Genomic DNA, 24,609 nt, shown 5'->3' on the forward strand with positions numbered 1-24,609 from the left:
GCATGTAGCAGATTATTTATTATCGTTTTGAAATTTTCCTGAACCGAAAAATGCAACTGAAGGTATATATTATTGTATTTCCTATTTTAAAAATTCAATATTACTCTATACTAATAGCGGCTTCTACTAATAAATTTCTTCTTTTTATTTGTACAATAACTAACAACAGGACAAGAAAGTAAAATCTCTACAGTATTTTGAAATTTATTTATGAAAAGTATATGGCTAATATAACTTTTATAACTAATTATTTTTTTAAATAAAATTTTGTAGAATTTACAGTAAATTACAAGATTTTTGTATCCCTGAGGATCGCAAATATTTTTATTAAATTTGATTCGACAATAAAGACATTAATTGATGGATTTTGACTTTTAGTTGAAATATCAATAAATCAAATAACCAAGAAAACCGATATTAGCGATAAGAAACGATAATTTTGAAAGAAATATTAGTTTTTTATTGTACTTATGTTTTAAAATTTGTTAGACTAAGCATTTTATAATTATTAGATAATAAAAATCCAACCAAAATATTTAACAATCTACAAATAAATTCATATTTATTTATTTTCATTATTACGATTTTACGAGCTTCATCAATGTAGGTACTAGGTGGTTTCCTTTATCTTATTATTAATAATATTTATTTATTTGCAAATACAGTAAATAATTGATATTAATGTTCGTTGGGCCATTTTAACACTTGGAACAAATAATGAAAAAACGTCATAGATGATTTAATCAAAAATCTCTGATAATTTTTTTATTGACTGTTGAATAAAAATAAACTAAATTATCACGGCAAATGGTTGTTATTGGTGATACAATTGTAAAATCATTATTTTCACAGAAACTGAGCGCAGTAGACGGAGTGAATCCGATAAGTTTACTCCATCGGCCAAGTTTTGCGGAAAAAATGTCCGGAGACTCCGGACGATCGACCAATAACAGCTTCTATTCCAACGCACGTGACAAGTCTTCGTTACACAGCTAGTTTAATAAATAGCGTATTCGGAGTTACTTCCGATTTTTTTTTCCTGTCCCTTTTCTTTTTCCAGTTAAACTTTTTCTTTTTTTGAAACTTTATTAAGAAAATTTCATCATGACTACCATTAGAATAGAATCAATTAATGCTGCGATTAATAGAGCAAATTCATTAATTGATTATAGAATTTATGATAATATACATAAACAATATAATTTTCAAAAACAAACAGTTCTTTCTGATAATTCACTTACAGAAAATGAAAAAACTGAAGCATGTATAACTTTAAATAAAATTTATGATAGATCTAAAATTCTTCATAATGATGGAACAAGAAGAATTTGTGAAAATTGTAAAGAAGAATGTTTAGCTACATCATATTGTGAATTATGTGTTCGAAATTATTTAAAATCAAAATTTTTAAATTGGACATCCGGAAATAATGATATTGATAATTTTATAAAAAAATGTCAAATTGAAACTATTAGACCAAGTAGTATAATTGAATGGATTCCATATGAAAAATTACAAAATATTGATTATTTAACAAAAGGTGGATTCTCAGAGATTTATACAGCAAAATGGATTGTTGGAAGTTATGATGAATGGGATTCTAAAGAATGTCGATTAAAAAGATTTGGAGGACAAAAAGTAATACTTAAAAAATTACATAATGTTGAAAATGCAAATCAAAGTTGGTTTGATGAGGTTTGTAATTTAAAATACTCAAAAAAAATTTAAGGTCAAAGCTGTATTTTTAAAAAATTTTTTTTTTTTTTTTAATAGGCAAAATCACATTTTACTATTAGCAATAAATATAATAATGTTGTCAAATGTTTTGGTTTAACACAAGATCCATTAAATAAAAATTATATGCTTGTAATGGATACAATGTATAGTGATTTAAGAAATTATTTACAAAAATATCATAATCAACTTACATGGAAGGAAAGATTTTATATCGCCCGTAAGATAATTAGTGCACTTCGTAGAATTCATGACGAAAATGCAATTCATAGAGATTTGCATTCTGGAAATATATTATATTCTCCAAAAACTAACAATTGGTATATTAGTGATCTTGGATTTTGTGGACCCGCAAATAAACCGTTAGAAAGTATATATGGAAGTTTACCTTACTTAGCACCTGAGGTTATTTGTGGAAATAAAACCACAAAAGCATCTGATGTTTATAGTATCGCAATACTTATGTGGGAAATTTCATCCGGACAACCACCATTTATTAATTATGAAATTGATAATAATCTTGCAGAAAATATAGTTAACGGTATAAGACCAAAAATAATATCAGATACTCCTTTAGAATATATGAATTTAATGGTACAATGTTGGGATGCAGATCCATTGAAAAGACCTAGAATTAGAAATCTTCAGAAAAGATTAAGAGAGATTGACCTATCATATCAAGGCATACCATATGAATCATTTCAGTTAGATACGATGGGAGAAACAAGTAATACAAATACATATAGAAGATTATTTACGAGTAAAGTTTATCGGTTTGAGAATTTTCTTGAACCAAAAAATGCAACTGAAGGTACTATTATATTTATTAACCTTTAAAAAATTCAATGTTACTATATAATAACAGCTTCTAATATATTCTTATTATTTGTATAATAATAACAGTAGAACAAGAAGGTAAAATCTCTACAGTATTTTGAAATTTATTTTTGAGAAATATGGCTAATTAATTATTTTTTTTAAAATAAAATTGTGTAGAATTTTACAGTAAATTACATGATTTTTGTATCCCTGATGATCGTAAGTATTTTCTAAAAAAATTTGTATCAAATTATCATGATGTTAATCGATTGATTTTGGCTTTTAGTTGACGATATCAATAAACCAAACAACCAGGAAAACGATACATTAATTGAAAGCAATAATTCTGAAGGTAATTCAATTTTATTGAACGAACTAGGAAACGGAAACCGTTATGGGTCCGGAGCGATAAAATTTGCACATCTATTTATCTTGTTTATTACGTATCACAAATTTTATTCTATTTTTATCTTTATATTTTTTTTGTTAATCGATGCAGCAATGTAGACTTCGCCACGTGATCCAATATGTGATTAACGTTCATAAACATTTATAGTTCTTCGCTTCGCTCCAGATAATTATTAGATGATAAAAACAAAGATATTCAACAAACTACATATAATGCTAGAAAGTGGTAAGTAAAATATTTATTAGCAAATAATTTTTTTAAAAAATTTATTTAGATTATTCTTCCAATTATTTTTCCAATTGGTCAAATTTTATTTTTACAAATGAATTCTTATTATAGTAAAATCTTTTCACTAAACTATTTATAACTATTCATATTTATGGTAAAATTATTTAAACACTAAGACTAGAGTAGTAAAATATTTACAATTTCTTAGTTTGTAATTGAATAATTTTTATTTATTTTTCCATATTATATCTTAACACAATAAATTAACAATTTAAGCTTATCATTTAATCAAAGTTTAATATTATATATAGTAAAAATATGATATTTTGCAATTGTTATTTTGAGCTATAAACACGTTACAAAAATATTAGTAACAAACTATTTAAATTGATATTAAATTTTGCTAATTTTGCCGCTATAATTAGATGTATCTACTTTTAAAATTTTATGAAAATATCAACAATAATACTTAAAAAAATTAATAATGTTATCAATAATCAATAATTTGATCGTTACAGTAAGGCGACACAAAGTGGTAAAAATGGTTTTCATAGTCCGGCCGGGTCAGTTTTGTTAAGTCTAAAAAAAAATTTTTTATATTATTACTATGCCGCGTGAGAATTTTTTAAAAATTGAAAAAAAATTTCGCATATAAAATTTTTGAAAAAAAAAATTAAAAGCCGGGTTGCCGGGTTATTGATGAAATTTTTATATTATGAAAACCATAAAATCAAGTTTGTATGGCCTAATTATTATTTCAATTTATTTTTGTGAAGTTGCAGTATCTAATAATTAAGGTTTTAATTTTTACTTGAAAATGTTGAAGTGACATAAAAGATTGATCGCCCTTTCATCTCAAAAATAAATTAACCAATTAAATTGTTAAATCGCCTAGTATGATTGTAGTCATTGCACATTAATAAAATATGTAATGACAAAATTGTTAGTATTAGTAAAAGTAAAATTTTAAGGTTTCATTACAAATGATCTTTAACATAAGCGAGCGATATTGTGATTTCAAGTTTTCAACGTAAATTTTTACAATAAACTTATTTACTTTATGGCCACTTTAGATATAATAATTTAAGCTTCAAGATTACAAAAACTGCTTTAATTTTTTGTACCAATGTGACACAGATAATAAAGTGGTGTATTTTTTTGATGTTTAAAAATTCTTTTTGCTGCAAAGATCACAAACGAGAGTATGTATATAAGAATTTTTATCATGTTCCTGCCATGTAAGAGAAAATTCAACTCATTATACTTGGCACCATTAAATTATAATGATTTGGTATCCATGACGTGTGTGTTTACTGTGTTATCAGCTGAAATTTATAAACAAATTAATAAAATAATGTTGAAATCGTACTGATTTTCAGAAAAACATTTGATATAGTTAATCATTACTAGACACAAATCACATCTGAAATCGGCAAAGATAGGCTTGCACTTGTATTACTCAATCGCACATTGTCTTGTACTAAATTATCAATGTTTATTACGAAAATAACTCAAGAAGTAGCCAAGTTTAAAATATTATATTGAAATAAATTAATTATCAAACGGACAACAAGTTAAAGTTCCTTGTTATAATTATGGAGTTGATTACTCACCAACTAAAGTAAAAATTTCTAATTAAGCTCTAACAAGTTATTACTTTAATATTATTCCTCACGTAATGCTCGTATTTCTAATTTACTTAATTTATTAAAAACTCTAATCTAAATTAATTTACGATAAATTACTTATGTTTAAAGAAGAAAATATAACTCACATAAATAAAATACAGAAATATCATAATTTGATTATTGTATTTCATTTATCTAACAAAAATTGATCATAAGTTCAATAAATCAACGGTAACTACTACGGATCATTAATTTTTAAGTTATGGTTAACTGTTAATTTTACAATTCGTATTTTAATAAGTTGAATAATTAATCTTTTACCAAGAACATTTATTCAAAGTAGCATTCATAAAAAAATAAATTTCATAAGCAAGGATTATAATAAATTATGAAATCGACTAAACTTTTTTTGAATCCTAGACTCTAAATAATAGTTAATTTGTATTTCTTTAGTTAAAATTGTGATGAATTAGAAAATAAATAATTTATACTTAATTTGTAGCATTATTTCGTAAAAGGATATAAAATGGAACGGGAAAGCCTGAGATTTTGATAAATATATCAGTTACAATTATGCTTGCGTATAGTACTGTATACAGGTTACAGGTATTATCAGAGTATCTTTTACTAACTAATACTGTAAATTTCAGACATTTGAAAATTATTTGGTAATTTTGGCCAGAAGTCAATTAACGACTAGCTTTTTTGTTCATCCAATATTCACCCGACATAATATAACGATATAAGGCTAGAGCTGCGACCCGTTACCCGGTTACCCGGATACAATTCGGGTATTTATGACATGGAATAGCGAATTAGTAAAATGGGCAATGCCCGTTTTGTATCCGTTTTACATCTCGAGTATTGCCCAGGTAATTACTCCAACCGAAAATTAAATTTTGCCAGAGTTAAGTTGTTAACTCTGGCCAGAATTTTAATGCCGGCCGGAATTAAGGGTTATATGGATTTTGCTTGGCCGAATGAAATTTTTTTTTAAATCTGGCGGCCAAAATTATAGTATTCGGCTTGCTTAAGTGGTATGTTGACGGTCAGTACCGGAAAGTTTTTTAAATTCAATAAATATCTTGATTTAGTCAAAAGTATAAACGGGTAATACCCGTTACTGGAGTCGGGTAATACTGTACCGAAATTCTGACGGGTCGCAGCTCTACTATAAGCTAGCTATAAGAGCTTGCAGGAATATTTAAAATCAGAATTTTGGTTATGATTACATTTTGTACATTAATTATCCAAAATCTGAACTTTAAATTGGAGGAAAAAAGGATAATCGAAGCGTTCATCTATATTTTTTTTTAGAAATTCAACTAACCATTTTGGCAAATGGTAAATAAACTAAACTTATAAAAGAAACAAGTTTACATGTCAGCGATTTATAAACAGGTTCTGGTGAGAGTGACTGGATCACTTGAAGATTTATTTTAATATTGCGTGTAAAAAATATTATAGTATAATAAAATGACTTCATATATATTTTTTTAATTATCAGAGTATATACTGAATACGAATGAGGAATTGGGAATTCAATGTAGTTTAAAAGCTATACATGAATTATTTTTGAATAATCCAGTTAATATTGATTGAATAAAATTCGCTCTTCAAAATCATTAATTATGGCAAAGTGAACGAAATTCTGCAATAAATTTTGATATATCATTTTTTTTTTTTCAATTTAATAATGAAGTAACATTCTCTAATTATAATGGGAACGAAAGAATATCATTATCTTTTAAGAATTGAATTTGCTTTATCCATTCATCTGGATGAATATTTCCATCATATTTTGGATTTCATTTTTCTTTAAGAAACAAGTTACAAGACAACCAAATGGCGTGATGGTGGTTTATAAAATAAAATATCTTTACATATAAAATCAAATCAATGATAATTTAAATCAAACATACCAATATCAAATATTGAACTATTCAATATAGAAACACGATTTACACTCGTAAAAATCCAAATTAATATTACTCTATTAATAACATTTAATAAATTATACTTTCGGGTATATAATTTTTAGACTTTATTTTTAATTTATTAAACTTGTCCCAAATTACATGAATAGACAGTTGGGGTATCAATAAAGAAGTTAGTTTTATCAAGATATGAGTTTGTAAAAAAAAACAATTTAAATTAAAATATCAATATCTAGCTAGAAAAAATTATTTATAATAAATAAAGAAAATTGGTAATAAATTAAAATATTGTTACGATCGAAAAAAAGTTTTTTTTTTTACCATCTTATTCTTCAGAATGAAGAAATTTTTACTTAACCATTAAAAATTATATTTGATCCTTTTACATTGTCATTCTTTAATAATCATTTTTAGTATCTAATCACATTATAATAAATAAATTATATTACTGTATATTTTAAAAACTTGTAAAACGATATTTGTTTTTTACATTTTTATTTTTTTTTATTTCTACACGTCCACACGACACAGCAAAAAGAAATCCGTGATCTACGTATTCTGGATGAAAAACGTTTGCGTACAAATAATTTCCGTGTCAATGGAACTTGATATGTTTAATAAAAACTCTGAACATGCTGAAGGTATTGCTTCATAATGTGCGTGCGTGATATGTTATTGTCCCCGTTATTCAAAGAAACATATCACATGATCAATAACACATGAAAATCTGTAAATCTTTTGTAAACGAAATTTTTTCCAAATTAAAAATACAAGGAATAGCATGAAAGAATGATAATAGATAAAAAACAGCTGGTGGGAACTGATACCGTTAAAGTTCGACATTATTATTTTATTATTTAGTTATTATATGTTAATGATGTTATACATTTTTAATTTTATATACTATTTAATTAAAATATTATAAAAAGTATATATATATATATATTATTAATATAATTCTACGCACGCAGACATTAAATAACTATCATACTTTATTTATGTATACATTTTCGGGCGTCTTAACGGCATGTTCGTAATAATCTGTTTCGACATAGTATTTTGTAAGGAGGTTTTTGAATTCAGCTTGATTGCTTAGATTACTCGTTTTGGTGTCAATATCAACCTCCTTTTCCTCTTTTTCCCAGGTGCTTAATTCTACATTGCTATCACCTTTCATTTTTCCTAATTCCTTAAGAAGTTTTGTCCTATCTTGTTTTATGAATACAAACCGTGCCACAAACCCGAATGGGTCCATCTTGCTACTACCAAAGAGAAAGCCGAAAATTCCCCAGATGCCAAGGTAACCACCGACGTTACTAAAAAGGTCGGCTAGCGTGAGGGATGGATCTTCAACCTGATTTATGACCATTCTTGGTTCGATTATGGTAACTCTTATACTTGTTTCATCGACATTAAAAGGTCCTTCAATGACAGAGATCTGAAAGCTTCTATCCACGGTATCGTTTAAAGCTGTATGACGGGTCTCTGTATATTGGATAACCCCACCATTTCCATCTAACACTTGAACCCCTACATCACTAAGCAAGCTTCCTTGAGGAATGCGAAGAGTCCAATCCATATTCGTATTGTTATCGCCAATGAAAACAATAATACCGGGAATATCACCTATAAAGTTTAGTACATAGTCTCCTCTACTGGCATTTATTGGCTTAAGAAAATTTGTACCATTAAAAAATTGGCATGTCCCATATTCTCCTTTAATATCGGTTAAAACAATGGAATAAGATTCAGGATTATCAGAATTATCATTAAAAATAGGATAATATTCGCCAGAAATATATTTAAGACTAAAAGTTTTATTTCCACCATTGCAAAAAAGCATAGATGGAGCCATATCGTTCTTTATTAACGTCACAGATATCTTGGGGGAATCATGTATCATTTTGGAAATATTGAAATATAATACTCCTACTAATCCGGCAGTTAGTAACAAGAAAATGATCACTTTAAGTATTCTTGTAGGGACACTTCGAGTGTTGTCAACCATGCCATCATTGAAATCATTGATAATTTGCTGGCGGAGGCGGGGTAATTGAATGATTCGTATAATGAATACAATAATTATAATAAATGCAAAAATTATGGCAACCGCTAAGGCAAACAATCCGGCTCCGCCATTTAGGGTCTCACGCCAACTATGATCAAAGGGATTAAAGGGAACTGAATCGAGAGAGTCTCCCATATTGAAAACTTTAGGTTTTTGCTAATAAATTTATGACTTTAGTGGATTATTTTTTTCGCACCAAAATAAAAAAATAGAAAAAAAATAGAAAAAATATTTTTAATATTCTCAACAAATTTATATTTTCTTTAACAATAAGGTGCCATCATTTTGTTAATAATATCTAAGTTGATTCGATTTGTTTATGTTACTTTACTAATTTATTCCGATTATAAATTCCAAATAAAGCGATTTATATCGAAATATATAAAGTACTTGTTTGATACATGTGGAGTAACATTGTGACAAATCCATGATGATCGTTTCCTAAATGTATTAACAGGATAATTGTCAAAAAAGTAGGAATCGATCTCAGATCTTACATTTAATCTAATTTGAAGTTTTATTTTGGCAAAAAACCTTTCACAAATGCGAATCTTTACTTTTATTAACTTAATTTTTTCCACTTTTCTTTTAGTGTTAATTGCAGGTTTGAAAAATCCATCGAGTTTGACGCCACCATGCAATGTCGATCATTTTTTTAATTAAGTCTTACTGTAACAAATACGCGAAAAAAGAAAGAATCACAGATGATCATACTCCTGTACACAAGATTAAGGTTTGTATAACGATATGAGCGGAGTTGAGTTCCCGAAGATACTCTTTACTCTTCAATCAGACAGCCATTATAAATCTTGTGTCACACGAACGAACGAGTTAGATCAGCAGGATGTGCAAAATTCTTAGATTGCTCTTCTTAAAAACGACCAAAAAAAAGAAATTCTAGTTATAGATTAAAAGGAGAGCTTACAAATTCCTTCTAATCGCTGCAGAATAATATAAATTCTATTCCATTGTTTAGACTTCAACGCGAGATCAATTATGCAATCGAGGCATTCTTCTTTAATAGCATCTTATTTTCATCACGGGGTAAGCAGCATAAAGTTTCCTTAGATATTCTCCCAGGATATCAAATCCATACGAACCAACAGGGTGAGACTGCATTAAAAATGCAGTAACTGAAGTTGCCGTAAACCATTGAATTTACTATTTCTTCCAGTGAATAAAATCATGCACATGATGCGCAGTAAAATATGCGCATGAAATTTTTAAAAAAATCTATGTGCAAATTCTTTTTGTAAGTATGAAATATAATAAATCCAAAACAAGCGTATAAGGACATATCTGATAAAGTTCGAAGTAAATTAGATGATGTTAGAACTTCCAAGGTACCAAGGTACTATATGCTTGATAGTATAATTCAATTGTTATAAATTTAAGATTGTTGTGAGTTTTATTTTTTATCAGTTTGGATTTTAATCCATATCTTAAATAAAATTATTTGATATAATATTCAATAATTTATGGTTATAATGTCATTTATTTGAATAATTATTTTGAATCAATTAATGTGCAATATTAAAGAGCTCACCGGCGGGATATTCACCGGTTATAGTGCAATATTACAGCTGTTTTCATAAGATCTGGGACAAACTAAATTTTTGAACCCGATCCGCCGATCCGCCGATCCGGTATTTTAGCTGGGCACGTGATCCTGATTTGATAGTTTGATTTGTAAAATAAATAACTGAACCGGATCGGTGGGTCGGCGGTCGGGTTCAAAAATTTATTTTGTCCCAGGTCTTATGAAAACAGTTGTAAAATAAATCCATGAAATAATTGCCTAGGCGCAGACATCAAGTCATCGACATTGATCGTGATCTTGATCAACCTCGATCTCGACATCTAGTTCACGATCTTGTAGAAGGAAAAATTATAAATTATAGAATAGAATAATAAATTGATCGAGATGATGACGTTAAAATAACTTATTTATTGTACGAATTTTATTCTTGTATAAAAAATTTTTTTTTATTCTTGATATATTTTGCCAGATTTTTTTTCCTTAATTAAATTCTCTTATGGTTTACTTATCTTCTTAAATACTCTCATTCAAAGTCTTTAGAAGAAAATTTAAAGAAATACCTGCTGTAAAATACCGGAAAGTAATTTTTTTATATTTTTAAAATCATCGTTCAAATAACTTGAAGGATTCAGGTTTCTGAGCAATACCCATTAAGCATATGTTCCTAAACTTGGACTTCGAAAGATATTTTTAAAATATACAGTATGCAAAATCAAGTGAATTAAAAAAACTTTTCTGGCTCTTGGAACCATCTTTATATGTGCAAAGAATATATTACGCACTACACAGACAATTAGCGCTTCTATTTAATGTGTTGTTATATTAAACGCGGAAAATTGTACTGTATAACTAGAATATGCGTTTTGCGGGGACTTCGTCCCCCATTGTTTAATTTTCTGTATTTAAATATTGAAATCAAATCTAAGAGTTGCATTTTACTGGCATTTACAAAAATACTCTAACTGAAAATATTTATAAACCAAAATTTTTAAATTTCTTTTTCAAATTTTACAATTATTATAATTATTATTTAATGACAACTAACATTATTTATAATATTTTATTAAAAGCATTTCCAAATAAAAAAAAATCAAATTAATTTATTGTACTATATGTTTAATTAAATATGCTAATTTTTTTAATTAATAAAGAAACGTTTCGCAACGTTTTTTTATTAAAACAGTTAAAAAACGTTGCGAACCGTTTTTTTAACATGTAATTTAACAATAAAAAATGTTTCGTAAACGTTCATTTTTAATTATTTTAATAAAAGCGTATACCCAAATATAAATAATTGAACATAACACTCCCGCTATTCTTTATTTTTCACCAAAATAATATACGACTCCTCCTTGATTTCTCCTTTGACAACAACAACTCCTTTGGCAGCAAAGAGAATATTAAGTTAACTGTGGATTATGGCAAAATCTTTTGTGAATAATAGATGGTAACAATAAATTGGTAAATAATAAATTGGTACAATAAATCGGTAAAATGGTAAACAAAATGGATAATAACCTCAACCCTGCTGACGAGCTTAAACAATTCCTGTTTCTTCCAATACTCCTAATAAAAAAAATATTAGAAAAACTGAACGCCCCTCTCCGCAAAACACGCAAGATGCATGTATGGCGAAAAATAGATTATGGACTCATCTTAGGAAGCACTTCTCCCAACATTTCCTCATTGAAATATCCATTTCAAGGTCAAAAGTCCACTCCCCGAATAGCTCATTGGGTATCGGAAAAAAAACACTTTTCGAAAAAATAAACAGTGTATAGAGAACAATTATGTATTTATATTATATGAAATGTTCAAACTTTACTGCGTAATGATCTACTGTATAAAAAATACATTTATTCATTACCGGACTGATGGGATATTTATTTATTTCAATTAATTTGATTTAGAGATTTCTGATTTATTCATTAAGAAATACGTTGAAATACGAATTAAAATTGTGATATAATATAAATATGAAATCCAAACCGTCCCAGATATTCTGTTTTATGTATTTCATGGTGATCATGATTTTGACCATGATTTTGACATATGATGACTCATTTCTTTATTACAATTAAATCCATGATCAAGATGGGCAAAGTAATCATGTGTTATACATAATAGACTTGCGACTGATTGTTTTCGCGTTTTTCGCGTTTTCACGTGTATTAAGGGAAAATCTGAAATACAATAAGTTATGAGTCATCACGATTTAAATATTTAAGCTTATATAACAAAAAATATATATATATATTATTTCTCTTTTCTAGGTCTTTAGGCGGACTTGCGTTTTTCTTTCTTTCAAGTTTTGTCTTCTCTTTGTTTAGGTCTACTTTTTTTTTCGACTTTCTCTTATTCTAGGTTTTTTTTCGGAGTTCTCTTTTTTTTAAAATCTCTGCTTTTTTTAGTTCTTTTTTTTCAGGTTTCGTTTTTGCCTTTCAAGCTTCTCAGAACCCATATTTTTCTTAGGAGCGGTAAAATTTATACATGGGTGAGGCATCCCTTATTTGTTAACTTAGTCTTCTCTTTTTTTTAGGACTTTGCTTTTTTTCTAAGTCTTCTTTTTTTTATGTCTTCTCCTTTTTTAGGTCTTCTATTTTTTAGGTTTTTTTTCGGTCTTTTCTTTTTAGGGCTTTTTTTGGGTCTCTTTTTCGGGTTTTTTTCAAGTTTTTCAGAACTTGCATTTTTCTTAGGAGCAGGTATAGGCATGGGCGAGGCATCCTTTGTGGTAGGGTTAATTTATTTTGTTAAGTTTTTTCTCTTTTTTAGATATTCTCTCTCTCTTTTTTTGATTTTCTCTTTTTTTACTAGGTCTTCTCTTTTTTTTTGGTCTTCTTTTTTTTTAGGACTCCACTTTCTTTCTAGGTTTTCTCTTTTTTTTAAGTCTTTTTTTGGAAATGGTATAACAGATAAGTTCTATGCATAGACAGGTAAGTTTATTGGGTATTTATATTGGAGCAGCATGACGCTATGCATGGGTGGGAGCATAGTGTGCTTACTTTGTAAGCCTGTGAGTACCAGCTTTGCTGCAGTCTCACAGTAGGGCTGGCTGGGAATTTTTTTGGAGCGGTATAGTACTATGCGAAAGGGTTGGAGCATAGGCGCTTACTTTTAGTAAGCTCGTAGGTACCAGTTTTTGCTGCAGTCCTGCGATAGGACCGGTTGGTTGTGGTACGGCATGGTGCTATGCGTAATTTTCATGGGAGGAGCATAGTGCGCTTCTTAGGAAGTCCCTTGTGGCAGGGCCGTAATACTTAATCATTAATTGTCTATGAGAAAGTATAAGATTTTCAAATAAGATAAAAAAAAATTGATCGACGCATGATCACATTTGGAAAAGTAATTAATTTAATTTTATCAAAGTCACATCAAATTCGCTTCTTATAATAAAAATTTTTTAAAAAAATATTTATTTGCCAAATTTTTATTTGATATGTATAAAGGTTTATAATAAAAAACTAGTATTACATCCTTTAAAAAGTTTAAATCACAAAAAAGTTTCTCTTTAACTTCTTTAGCCTACTTATTGAAGTGATGTAATGGATCTTTGGAAATGTTCATTGCACATTTCTTTAAAAAAAATTGATAAGTTAGGATAAGTTTTATTGTATATAAAAAATCGTGAATAAAAATTTTTTTTGTACTTTCTAATAATAGAAACGAGAATAATTTTATGAGATCAAATATATAATTATGAGATTACTATTTAGTGCTAGAAAATTGTTTATGAAAAACTATGTTAAATAATTTAGGTAATTAAGAAATTTTATAGATATCTGATATATCAATTTATTCAATTTTTTTTTAAAAAATAATTCAATAATATAATTTATTTAATTTTTTGCCAATATTTATTATAAATGACACTGGATTTTGGTTCTTTTATCTGACTTATGCGAATTATGTTTAATTTTTATAAAAATTCTTTCAAAATTTTATTAAAATCAATAGCGTTCGATTCTATATATAAAAGATTATGCATTTGATTGGTTATATCACATGATTGCTGATCTAATTCGAAATTTTAATTTCAGCTTCTCCGTAGTTATAATTCATTATGGTCTAAAGGTATTACATAGAATAGTAATGATGAAGTTGATTAATAGGAATCATATTCCATTTTCATATTAGGTCCTTTCCAAAGAACGTCGTTTAACTTCCTTTGTTAGATAATGCTAAAGAATGGTCTAAATTCACTTATCTCATTTCACAAAAAAAGATATTTTTTTTAAGCTCCTTTTTTTTAATACATACATTTTTGTTTAGCCTAGACCTAAGAAACCAAGACGCTGGGAACCTTCAGAAACATTGGATGTTTTAAATCACCTTTCTAGTAAATTTTAACGTGTGGTATGATATCCTGCGCTGAAGCAATAAAGGCTACTAATATTAAATGAGGAAGTAGTTCAGTTTATGGTAAAGTTTATTATTAGAATTATGGATAATTGTGACATCTTATGGTAGAATAAAAAAGCGTGATTTAATAAAAGAAATGCGTCATAAAACCAAAGAAAGAAAGAGAAAGAAACTACGAAAAGACCGTGAGAAAAGGTATGGCATCAGAATTTATACATTTAAGATGGTTGATACTATTATAAATTTATATTAATCTCATTTTCTGGTAATATAACTGAGACATCCACAAATCAGATGGTATTAAAGCCAAGAGGGACTATTCGAGAAATTCGTGATTTGTGTATCTCAACTTCAGGTAAGTTGAAAAAGTTTCTATGATGATAATCTCCGATTGATTGATTTTTTTTTTGTAATATGATTTATTGATTAATTTACGCAATGCTTTTATAGAATAATGGCTCTTCTGATTATTGATTTGTACATAATTTTTATCTAGAGAATAATAGGTTTCTTTTTTTCTTTCTTTCACATAATAAGGTGAGCTTAACCTTTATATTATGTATATTCTTTTTTACTTAAGCAAACATATCACATGATGATTTGTGTAAATTATTTATTATACAAGTTTATAAGCGAAACTAAATTGAGCACGATTGAAGGATTTTTATCATCTTCTTTTTTAAGTTGAGGGATTTGGTGTTTAAAGTTGTAGTTTATTAAGAGTTGTTGGACAAATAAAAATTTTAAATAAGAGTATTTTAACAATATTGGTTTTTCGTTACGATACTCCTGTATTGTTAAAAGATATTCCAAGTTGATCGACGATTATGTCCATCTGCCCAATCAAAATAAAGAGGGTTGCCTCCTGATCAAAATTAATAAAGTAGCGTGATCCGTTATTTTTTTTAAAAAAGGTTGTATTTAATTAATAAGTCTAAGCTCATCATGTGATAATAATACTAAAAATTATATCATAATTACCGAATAAACCCGTTTTCTTAATGTAACGCTTAGCCGTTTTATCAATTATAAAATAAAAAAAAAATATTCGTTTATTTATTTTTTCGTGATTTTTTTTTGTTAAAGAGACTTTTTATGCAACATTACATTTTTTAAAAATATTTTTGCTGATTTCACATTAAATTTTTTGTATAATTACAAAATTTCTACAATTGTTATGTTCATTTAGTTCATTAAATTATGAATAATTTTTTTCTTCTAATCTTCTACTACTTTTTACCGTTTCTACTTTTTTTATATAAATATAAAAACTTTATTAACCAAATTTCTTAGATTTAAGAAAAAAGTAAACCTCTTAAATTATTTATATTTAAAAGATACCTTAAATAAATTAAAGACCAAAACGGTGGAATGTTTCAGAGTTGATTGAAAATTTTCATTAACCTTAATAATAATTTCTTCGAAGAATGATATGAAAACTCTTACGATACTTGTAATAAAGTGATAGAAACCACAAATATTTTCATGTTAATCTATTATATTATGAAAAAGCAAGCGAAAGAAAATGAAGAAGCTATAAAGAGAAGAAATTTGTGAACTATTCTAATCACGACTGCGCTGTGGAATTACTATTACAATATTTTTAGACGCGTATAAAATAGCTTCGAATAATGAGCTTATGCAACATTTCATATTTAAAATAGCATGATTTCTTATCTCTCACTATGATTTAACAATTGGATAGCACAAGCAAACTAACTTTTTATGTAGTAAAATCTACATATTTCGAGATGTTTAAGTTTAGTTCCATTTTTAAGCTTATTCAAGAAATTTTACAGATGCATATAAAGGAATGGATACTAGTATATATAAATAAATACAGTGCTTATTTAAGTTTGTATATATATATATATATATATATATTATGTGAAAAATTCGTTATAATATAGTTAGAACTCTTATTATATATTGTCTTACGTACGCTTTAGCTGAAAGTTTTCAACAATTTGCCAACTTTATCAAGATATAATAATTTATGCTTGCATTAAAAAAATATACAATAATACAAAGGAATTTGACTTTTATGCGGGATGCATAAATTGCATCCCATGCATAGTAATTCTGATATACATGGTATTTAAATTATTTAATAAATACATCATAATTGTCTCATGCGCAGCTTTTTTTGATACGCGTCTAAATTTAGACTTTTTTATTTCACATGATCACGTGTTTAAATTATATTATACTTTTTTTCCCAACGATTATCATCTTTCCTCTTCCCCTCTCTTCCTCTCTTCCTATCTCCCCTCTTCTTCTCTAGTCTCTCCTCTCAACCTCTTTCTCCCACTTATAAATTTTATTACAACTAAAATGAGTGACTCCGAATTTATGTCAAGCGATGATGAAATTTTCGATGAGGCTTTTGATAATGATTTTATTGAAAATATTCCTAACGACAGTGACTCTGATGGTGAAGACAATGGCGGTTCCTCCAATGAAACTCTGAAATTGGAAGTTGGGATGGCTTTTCTCACCTGGAAGATTGCATTTAACCACATCAAGCAATGGGCTCACCAACAGGGCTTTGGCATACGCAAAGGAAGATCAGAAAAAATAGAATCTAAATTAAGAAAACAAACAATTGTATGTTTTTGTGAAGGAGTTTATAATAATCAATCAAAAAAAACTAACAAACCATCAAAAACACATCGCACAAACTGCAAATGGCATGTTAATCTTTCTCGGCCAACAAAAAATAACCAAAACTCTATGATTTTCATTACTACAATTGTTGATGAACATTCTGGACACAGTTTGGATCCTTGTGCACGTCGATTTGAAGCAGATAAAGCTTTTACAAAACCAATGTTAGATGATATTGAATGGATGTATGTGCATGGTCATTTAAAGCCATTAGCAATTAAACGAATGTTGAAGGCTAAATATAAACGTAAAGTTTATAACAAGGATCTTTATAAAATAATTTACAAGTACCATCGCAATATTGATCAATTAGGCAATGATGTTTCACAACTTTTTGAGTATCTTGAAAAATGTAAGGAAGATGATCCACGTTGGATAATTTATAAAGATTGGGACCGTGAAACCAACACACTGACGAAACTTTTTTGGATGAATCCTGATCAATTAGAAACTTGGTATCGCTATAATGATGTAATTCTTAATGATAATACTTCAAAAACAAATCGTTATGAAATGTCTCTTTCTTTTTTTGTAGCAATAGACAATAGTATGAAATCTCGAATTGTAGCACAAGCATTGATGGATCGTGAAACAAAGGATGCGTACGCTTGGGTTTTGCAATGTACAATTGATGCAACAGGAATTATTCCAAAAGTATTCATAACAGATGCTGATCCTGGTATGGATCTAGCTATTCGGTTAAAATATTCATCCACATTTCCTATTCATTGTATCTGGCATATTGGACAGAATTTACCTTTACGTCTTAAGTCAAAGCTTGGTGGTTTATTTGACCAATTTAAAAAAGATTTTTATGAATGTAGGAATAGTTTGAAACAAGAAATATTTGAACATCGTTGGGCAAATTTACTTATTAACTATCCAAATGCTGCTAATTATCTTGAAAAGTTTCTTTATCCTTCTAAATGTTCTTGGGCTCGAGCATTTAGTGTCATGATTTTTACAATAGATATTCAAACAACATCACGTTGTGAATCTGTTAATGCCACATTTAAAAATCTCTTACAAAATTCAAATAATACACTTGTAGATATATTTTTTACTATTGAAGAGCGGTTAGAAGAAGAGCAAGATAATACTGATTATTTAAATTGGCAGAACTCTCTTACAACAATTCAATCCAGTACAATAGCTTCTAATGCTTTTACTGATGTAATTAACAAACTCAAGGATTTTACAACTCCTTCAATTCAAAAAATTCATAATAATGAAATGGAATTGGCATTTAGTTATGACACTAGACCTTTGGATCAATCTTATATTAATAATGAAGATTCTCATGTATGATGTTAATTATTAAGTTCATTTATTTTTCAGATTGATATGTAACAAATTTTAACTCTTTTTTAGGATTTATTATTTGCTAATGATTTTATTGAAAAACAAGAAGTACGGCAACTTTCCTTTCAGCAACTTTTACTATCATGTGACCAGAAAGAAATTAAAAGTCTTTGGGGCGTTAGCTATTTAACCTCTTCCGATACACACCATTTAGTCATTTTATTAGATAATGGGATGTATAAATGTTCGTGTATGTCTCTGATTAATCGTGGTACTGTTTGTAGGCATTATTTCTGTGTAATGTTACGAACATCTCAAGCTCAATTCCATATTGGATTCCTTAATCCGCGGTGGTTTGTTGAAACTTCTCCAGATCTTAGGAGTCGTCCATTCTGTCCTGCTTCGAAGTTTAAAATGGATTTGGTTATTCCATATTTAGAATCTAATAATCCTCCTAATTTTCTTCATTCAATAAATGAAAATATTTTGAATAGAAATAATCCGTATGTCACTCTTAGTAAGCAAAAGTTATATTATATGAATATTAAAGGTTTGTCTAAACAAGCAAGTTGTGTTGCTTGCAAAACTTGTGATGAATCTTTTGTTACATTACTTGAGGATTATATTACCAAGAAAATCATGAAGCATTGGAGTGGGCGCAACTTGGATCATTAAACAATCGATCTCAAGATTTGATTAATTTAGAACCTGATCAGGAAAATGCTGAACAACTTGGAAATCCTATAATTCGGCGGCCTAAGGGAAGACCTCCGGGAGTTGCAAGGTACAAAAATCCTTTAGAGGAATCATCTAAACCTAATGAAGGTACCTGTAAAAGAAAAAATCAACAAAATAAATGTAGTTTGTGTAATAATGTTGGACATAATCGTACAACTTGTCCTTCAAATCCAAATGGAAAGAAAAGGAAAACATCATTGTAATTTAATGGCTCAAATCACTACTGTAATTCAAGCCGCTGCTGCGCCCACTCCAATGCTTCATGATTTTTCTTGGTAATATAATCCTCAAGTAATGTAACAAAAGATTCATCACAAGTTTTGCAAGCAACACAACTTGCTTGTTTAGACAAACCTTTAATATTCATATAATATAACTTTTGCTTACTAAGAGTGACATACGGATTATTTCTATTCAAAATATTTTCATTTATTGAATGAAGAAAATTAGGAGGATTATTAGATTCTAAATATGGAATAACCAAATCCATTTTAAACTTCGAAGCAGGACAGAATGGACGACTCCTAAGATCTGGAGAAGTTTCAACAAACCACCGCGGATTAAGGAATCCAATATGGAATTGAGCTTGAGATGTTCATAACATTACACAGAAATAATGCCTACAAACAGTACCACGATTAATCAGAGACATACACGAACATTTATACATCCCATTATCTAATAAAATGACTAAATGGTGTGTATCGGAAGAGGTTAAATAGCTAACGCCCCAAAGACTTTTAATTTCTTTCTGGTCACATGATAGTAAAAGTTGCTGAAAGGAAAGTTGCCGTACTTCTTGTTTTTCAATAAAATCATTAGCAAATAATAAATCCTAAAAAAGAGTTAAAATTTGTTACATATCAATCTGAAAAATAAATGAACTTAATAATTAACATCATACATGAGAATCTTCATTATTAATATAAGATTGATCCAAAGGTCTAGCGTCATAACTAAATGCCAATTCCATTTCATTATTATGAATTTTTTGAATTGAAGGAGTTGTAAAATCCTTGAGTTTGTTAATTACATCAGTAAAAGCATTAGAAGCTATTGTACTGGATTGAATTGTTGTAAGAGAGTTCTGCCAATTTAAATAATCAGTATTATCTTGCTCTTCTTCTAACCGCTCTTCAATAGTAAAAAATATATCTACAAGTGTATTATTTGAATTTTGTAAGAGATTTTTAAATGTGGCATTAACAGATTCACAACGTGATGTTGTTTGAATATCTATTGTAAAAATCATGACACTAAATGCTCGAGCCCAAGAACATTTAGAAGGATAAAGAAACTTTTCAAGATAATTAGCAGCATTTGGATAGTTAATAAGTAAATTTGCCCAACGATGTTCAAATATTTCTTGTTTCAAACTATTCCTACATTCATAAAAATCTTTTTTAAATTGGTCAAATAAACCACCAAGCTTTGACTTAAGACGTAAAGGTAAATTCTGTCCAATATGCCAGATACAATGAATAGGAAATGTGGATGAATATTTTAACCAAATAGCTAGATCCATACCAGGATCAGCATCTGTTATGAATACTTTTGGAATAATTCCTGTTGCATCAATTGTACATTGCAAAACCCAAGCGTACGCATCCTTTATTTCACGATCCATCAATGCTTGTGCTACAATTCGAGATTTCATACTATTGTCTATTGCTACAAAAAAAGAAAGAGACATTTCATAACGATTTGTTTTTGAAGTATTATCATTAAGAATTACATCATTATAGCGATACCAAGTTTCTAATTGATCAGGATTCATCCAAAAAAGTTTCGTCAGTGTGTTGGTTTCACGGTCCCAATCTTTATAAATTATCCAACGTGGATCATCTTCCTTACATTTTTCAAGATACTCAAAAAGTTGTGAAACATCATTGCCTAATTGATCAATATTGCGATGGTACTTGTAAATTATTTTATAAAGATCCTTGTTATAAACTTTACGTTTATATTTAGCCTTCAACATTCGTTTAATTGCTAATGGCTTTAAATGACCATGCACATACATCCATTCAATATCATCTAACATTGGTTTTGTAAAAGCTTTATCTGCTTCAAATCGACGTGCACAAGGATCCAAACTGTGTCCAGAATGTTCATCAACAATTGTAGTAATGAAAATCATAGAGTTTTGGTTATTTTTTGTTGGCCGAGAAAGATTAACATGCCATTTGCAGTTTGTGCGATGTGTTTTTGATGGTTTGTTAGTTTTTTTTGATTGATTATTATAAACTCCTTCACAAAAACATACAATTGTTTGTTTTCTTAATTTAGATTCTATTTTTTCTGATCTTCCTTTGCGTATGCCAAAGCCCTGTTGGTGAGCCCATTGCTTGATGTGGTTAAATGCAATCTTCCAGGTGAGAAAAGCCATCCCAACTTCCAATTTCAGAGTTTCATTGGAGGAACCGCCATTATCTTCACCATCAGAGTCACTGTCGTTAGGAATATTTTCAATAAAATCATTATCAAAAGCCTCATCGAAAATTTCATCATCGCTTGACATAAATTCGGAGTCACTCATTTTAGTTGTAATAAAATTTATAAGTGGGAGAAAGAGGTTGAGAGGAGAGACTAGAGAAGAAGAGGGGAGATAGGAAGAGAGGAAGAGAGGGGAAGAGGAAAGATGATAATCGTTGGGAAAAAAAGTATAATATAATTTAAACACGTGATCATGTGAAATAAAAAAGTCTAAATTTAGACGCGTATCAAAAAAAGCTGCGCATGAGACAATTATGATGTATTTATTAAATAATTTAAATACCATGTATATCAGAATTACTATGCATGGGATGCAATTTATGCATCCCGCATAAAAGTCAAATTCCTATATAAAAATATTTAAACTTCTTTTAAATATTTTAGATAATTTTTTACTACTAGCTAAAAAAGTTTAAGATATAAATTAATACTTATTTAAAGACTTAATGTTAGTAAATTAGTACTTTAAAAATACTACTCATTAATGTACTATTATTTTTCCAATAAATTGACTTATTAAAATCATCAACTATAAAGTAAAAATCAATTAATAAAATGATTAATGAATATTATACCATAATAAACACTTACTATTATCAGGAATTTGAAAGTCATCATATGATTTACTATAAAATGCTACAAAGAAATAAAATCATTAGGTATTAAAAGTAAATAACTTTCAAATAAAAATTGTTGATTCATACCTTCTTGTTCTTCTATTATTATAATCGAGAATTTGAAAAATATATATTATACAATATTAGTATATTTTAAATTTTATAAATAATGGTAAGTATATAATAATTAATACCTTCTGTTGTATTTTTTGGTTCGGAGAAAGTTTCAAATTGATGAATTTTTCGGCTTTTCACGGACGGTAGGATAATATATTGAAAAAAAAATTGGTATACGTAATAAAAAATAATGTTCATTGTCAATTATTGTATTAGTCTTAAGTCTCTTCATATATAATATTTTTTTTATTTAGTAGGCATCATTGAATTTTAATGATAAAAAATTTACGATAAATTTTTTTATGACGATACACAATAAATAATCTAAAAGATTTTTTTTCAAAAAAAAAATGACATTGTAAATTATGTATCGTTCATATAATATTTAAAATTATAAACCATATTATAGTTATCAACGAAAAAAATTGGTTTGGGCAATTTTTTTTTTTTCAAAAAAATTCATATTTTCACCTAAAAATCATCATTAGAAAAAATATTAAAATATTTATAAAAAAAATCAAACAATTATATTCCTAACATAAGGTTTAATAAATTTAAAATTTGATCCGATTTGAAATCAGATTATACAGCATAAAAACAATTTATATAATAAGAACATGATGAATTGGAAATTCTTGACGGTAAAGATCTTTTAAAATAATATTTTAGAATTACTAATTTACTAAATTTTATATAAATTATAATTTTATTTCTAAGAATTTTGTTTCGTTCCTATATCCTGTGAAATCTAGTCTGGATCTTAAATTCTAGTGATGTTTAATTGTAATTTCACATATTAGATTAAATTTCTATATCATTTAATAACAGGGCGTAACTCTGAATGAAAATGTGTTGTAATTGTTTCTTTTCTTTTTCTCTTTCTTTTTGTTTTTATCCCTATTTTTGAATTATTTAATCTCTAAATTTATAGTAAGATATCTTCAATTCTTTACATAGTTTGTAATTCATTATAACTTGAAATATAAATTATTAATTTTTTTGTAAAAAATTATTACAATAACATGATAAAATTATCTATAAAAAACAAATAAAATAAAATGAAATTTTAATAGTTATATACTTCCTATAATTATTTTCTGTTTCGCATATCTTTATTAATAAGTAAATTAATTATAGATCAATAGAAATATAAAAATAATAATCTCAGAGAAAATTATCTTTATAACTAAATTAACTATCTAAATCTAAAATCTATATTTATTTCTAGAAAATCTGTAATTACAATCTAACTAAATTTACTTTCGTTATTTGCTTGTGATCATTTTGTCAAATGTTACCTGTTTTTCTAATTCTAATAATTTCTTTAATTTGCTTTTTCTATATATTTTTGAGTTTTTGTTCGTTTTATCATCATTTTCTTTGTAACTACGACTATGTCCAATCGCTCTTTTATCTCTACCACTAATATTATTTAATTTTTCTCAACGATAATTTCAAATAATAGTTCTCAAATTATTAAAGCATAACTCCCATAATTCTTTTATTGTTTCATCACCTGATCACGACCTAAAATAATTGAATGTAATAACTCTAGTATTTTCTTATCTTGATGTTTCTGTTTTGAATTTTCTTCATAATCTACAAGCGTTGAAAAAACAACTTTCCTTATCGATCTTTTATTATCTTCACAAATCCATATGTGATTCCAGTCTCAATCTCTCTATTACATCTTATATCGCTCCGTCTATCATATTGTTTCCCGTTCATATAATATTATTAATTTTATAACCCCATCAAAACTATCCTCTTTGTTACATTGAAATTTGTTATGAACATTTCTATTACTAATAAAATTAAATGTCTCCGCAATCTATTTAATGAGGACTAATAATACCAAAAATATCATTTAATAGCGCACGATGTAATATTTCATTTTCATATTTAGCAATTGTAACTTTTTTAGTCCAGTTACGATAATTTCCTGAAATT

General features: G+C 27.7%; 3 protein-coding genes across 3 annotated transcripts; 2 read left to right on the plus strand and 1 right to left on the minus strand.

Moving 5' to 3' along the window:
• Nucleotides 1-2,448: 2,448 nt before the first annotated feature.
• OCT59_026001 (uncharacterized protein) lies at nt 2,449-3,060 on the plus strand (the record flags this gene model as incomplete). The annotated part of the gene is made up of 5 exons (XM_025316747.2): nt 2,449-2,545; nt 2,638-2,649; nt 2,731-2,772; nt 2,840-2,905; nt 3,053-3,060. 5 exons carry the CDS (start codon nt 2,449-2,451, stop codon nt 3,058-3,060), a joined length of 225 nt encoding a protein of 74 aa, XP_025179829.2.
• Nucleotides 3,061-7,567: 4,507 nt separating this feature from the next.
• OCT59_026002 (uncharacterized protein) lies at nt 7,568-8,948 on the minus strand. Its single transcript, XM_025316748.2, has one exon. It carries the CDS (start codon nt 8,761-8,763, stop codon nt 7,741-7,743), a length of 1,023 nt encoding a protein of 340 aa, XP_025179830.2. The 5' UTR covers nt 8,764-8,948; the 3' UTR covers nt 7,568-7,740.
• Nucleotides 8,949-14,365: 5,417 nt separating this feature from the next.
• Nucleotides 14,366-15,410, plus strand: OCT59_026003 (uncharacterized protein; the record flags this gene model as incomplete). Its single annotated transcript, XM_066142868.1, has 7 exons — nt 14,366-14,434; nt 14,633-14,699; nt 14,765-14,782; nt 14,882-14,917; nt 15,002-15,019; nt 15,219-15,259; nt 15,348-15,410. The coding sequence occupies 7 exons, from the start codon at nt 14,366-14,368 to the stop codon at nt 15,408-15,410; spliced, it is 312 nt and encodes a 103-aa protein (XP_065992441.1).
• Between the last annotated feature and the right edge of the window lie 9,199 nt (nt 15,411-24,609).

This window comes from Rhizophagus irregularis, chromosome 6 (assembly GCF_026210795.1).
Source record: "Rhizophagus irregularis chromosome 6, complete sequence".
NCBI lineage: Eukaryota > Fungi > Glomeromycota > Glomeromycetes > Glomerales > Glomeraceae > Rhizophagus > Rhizophagus irregularis.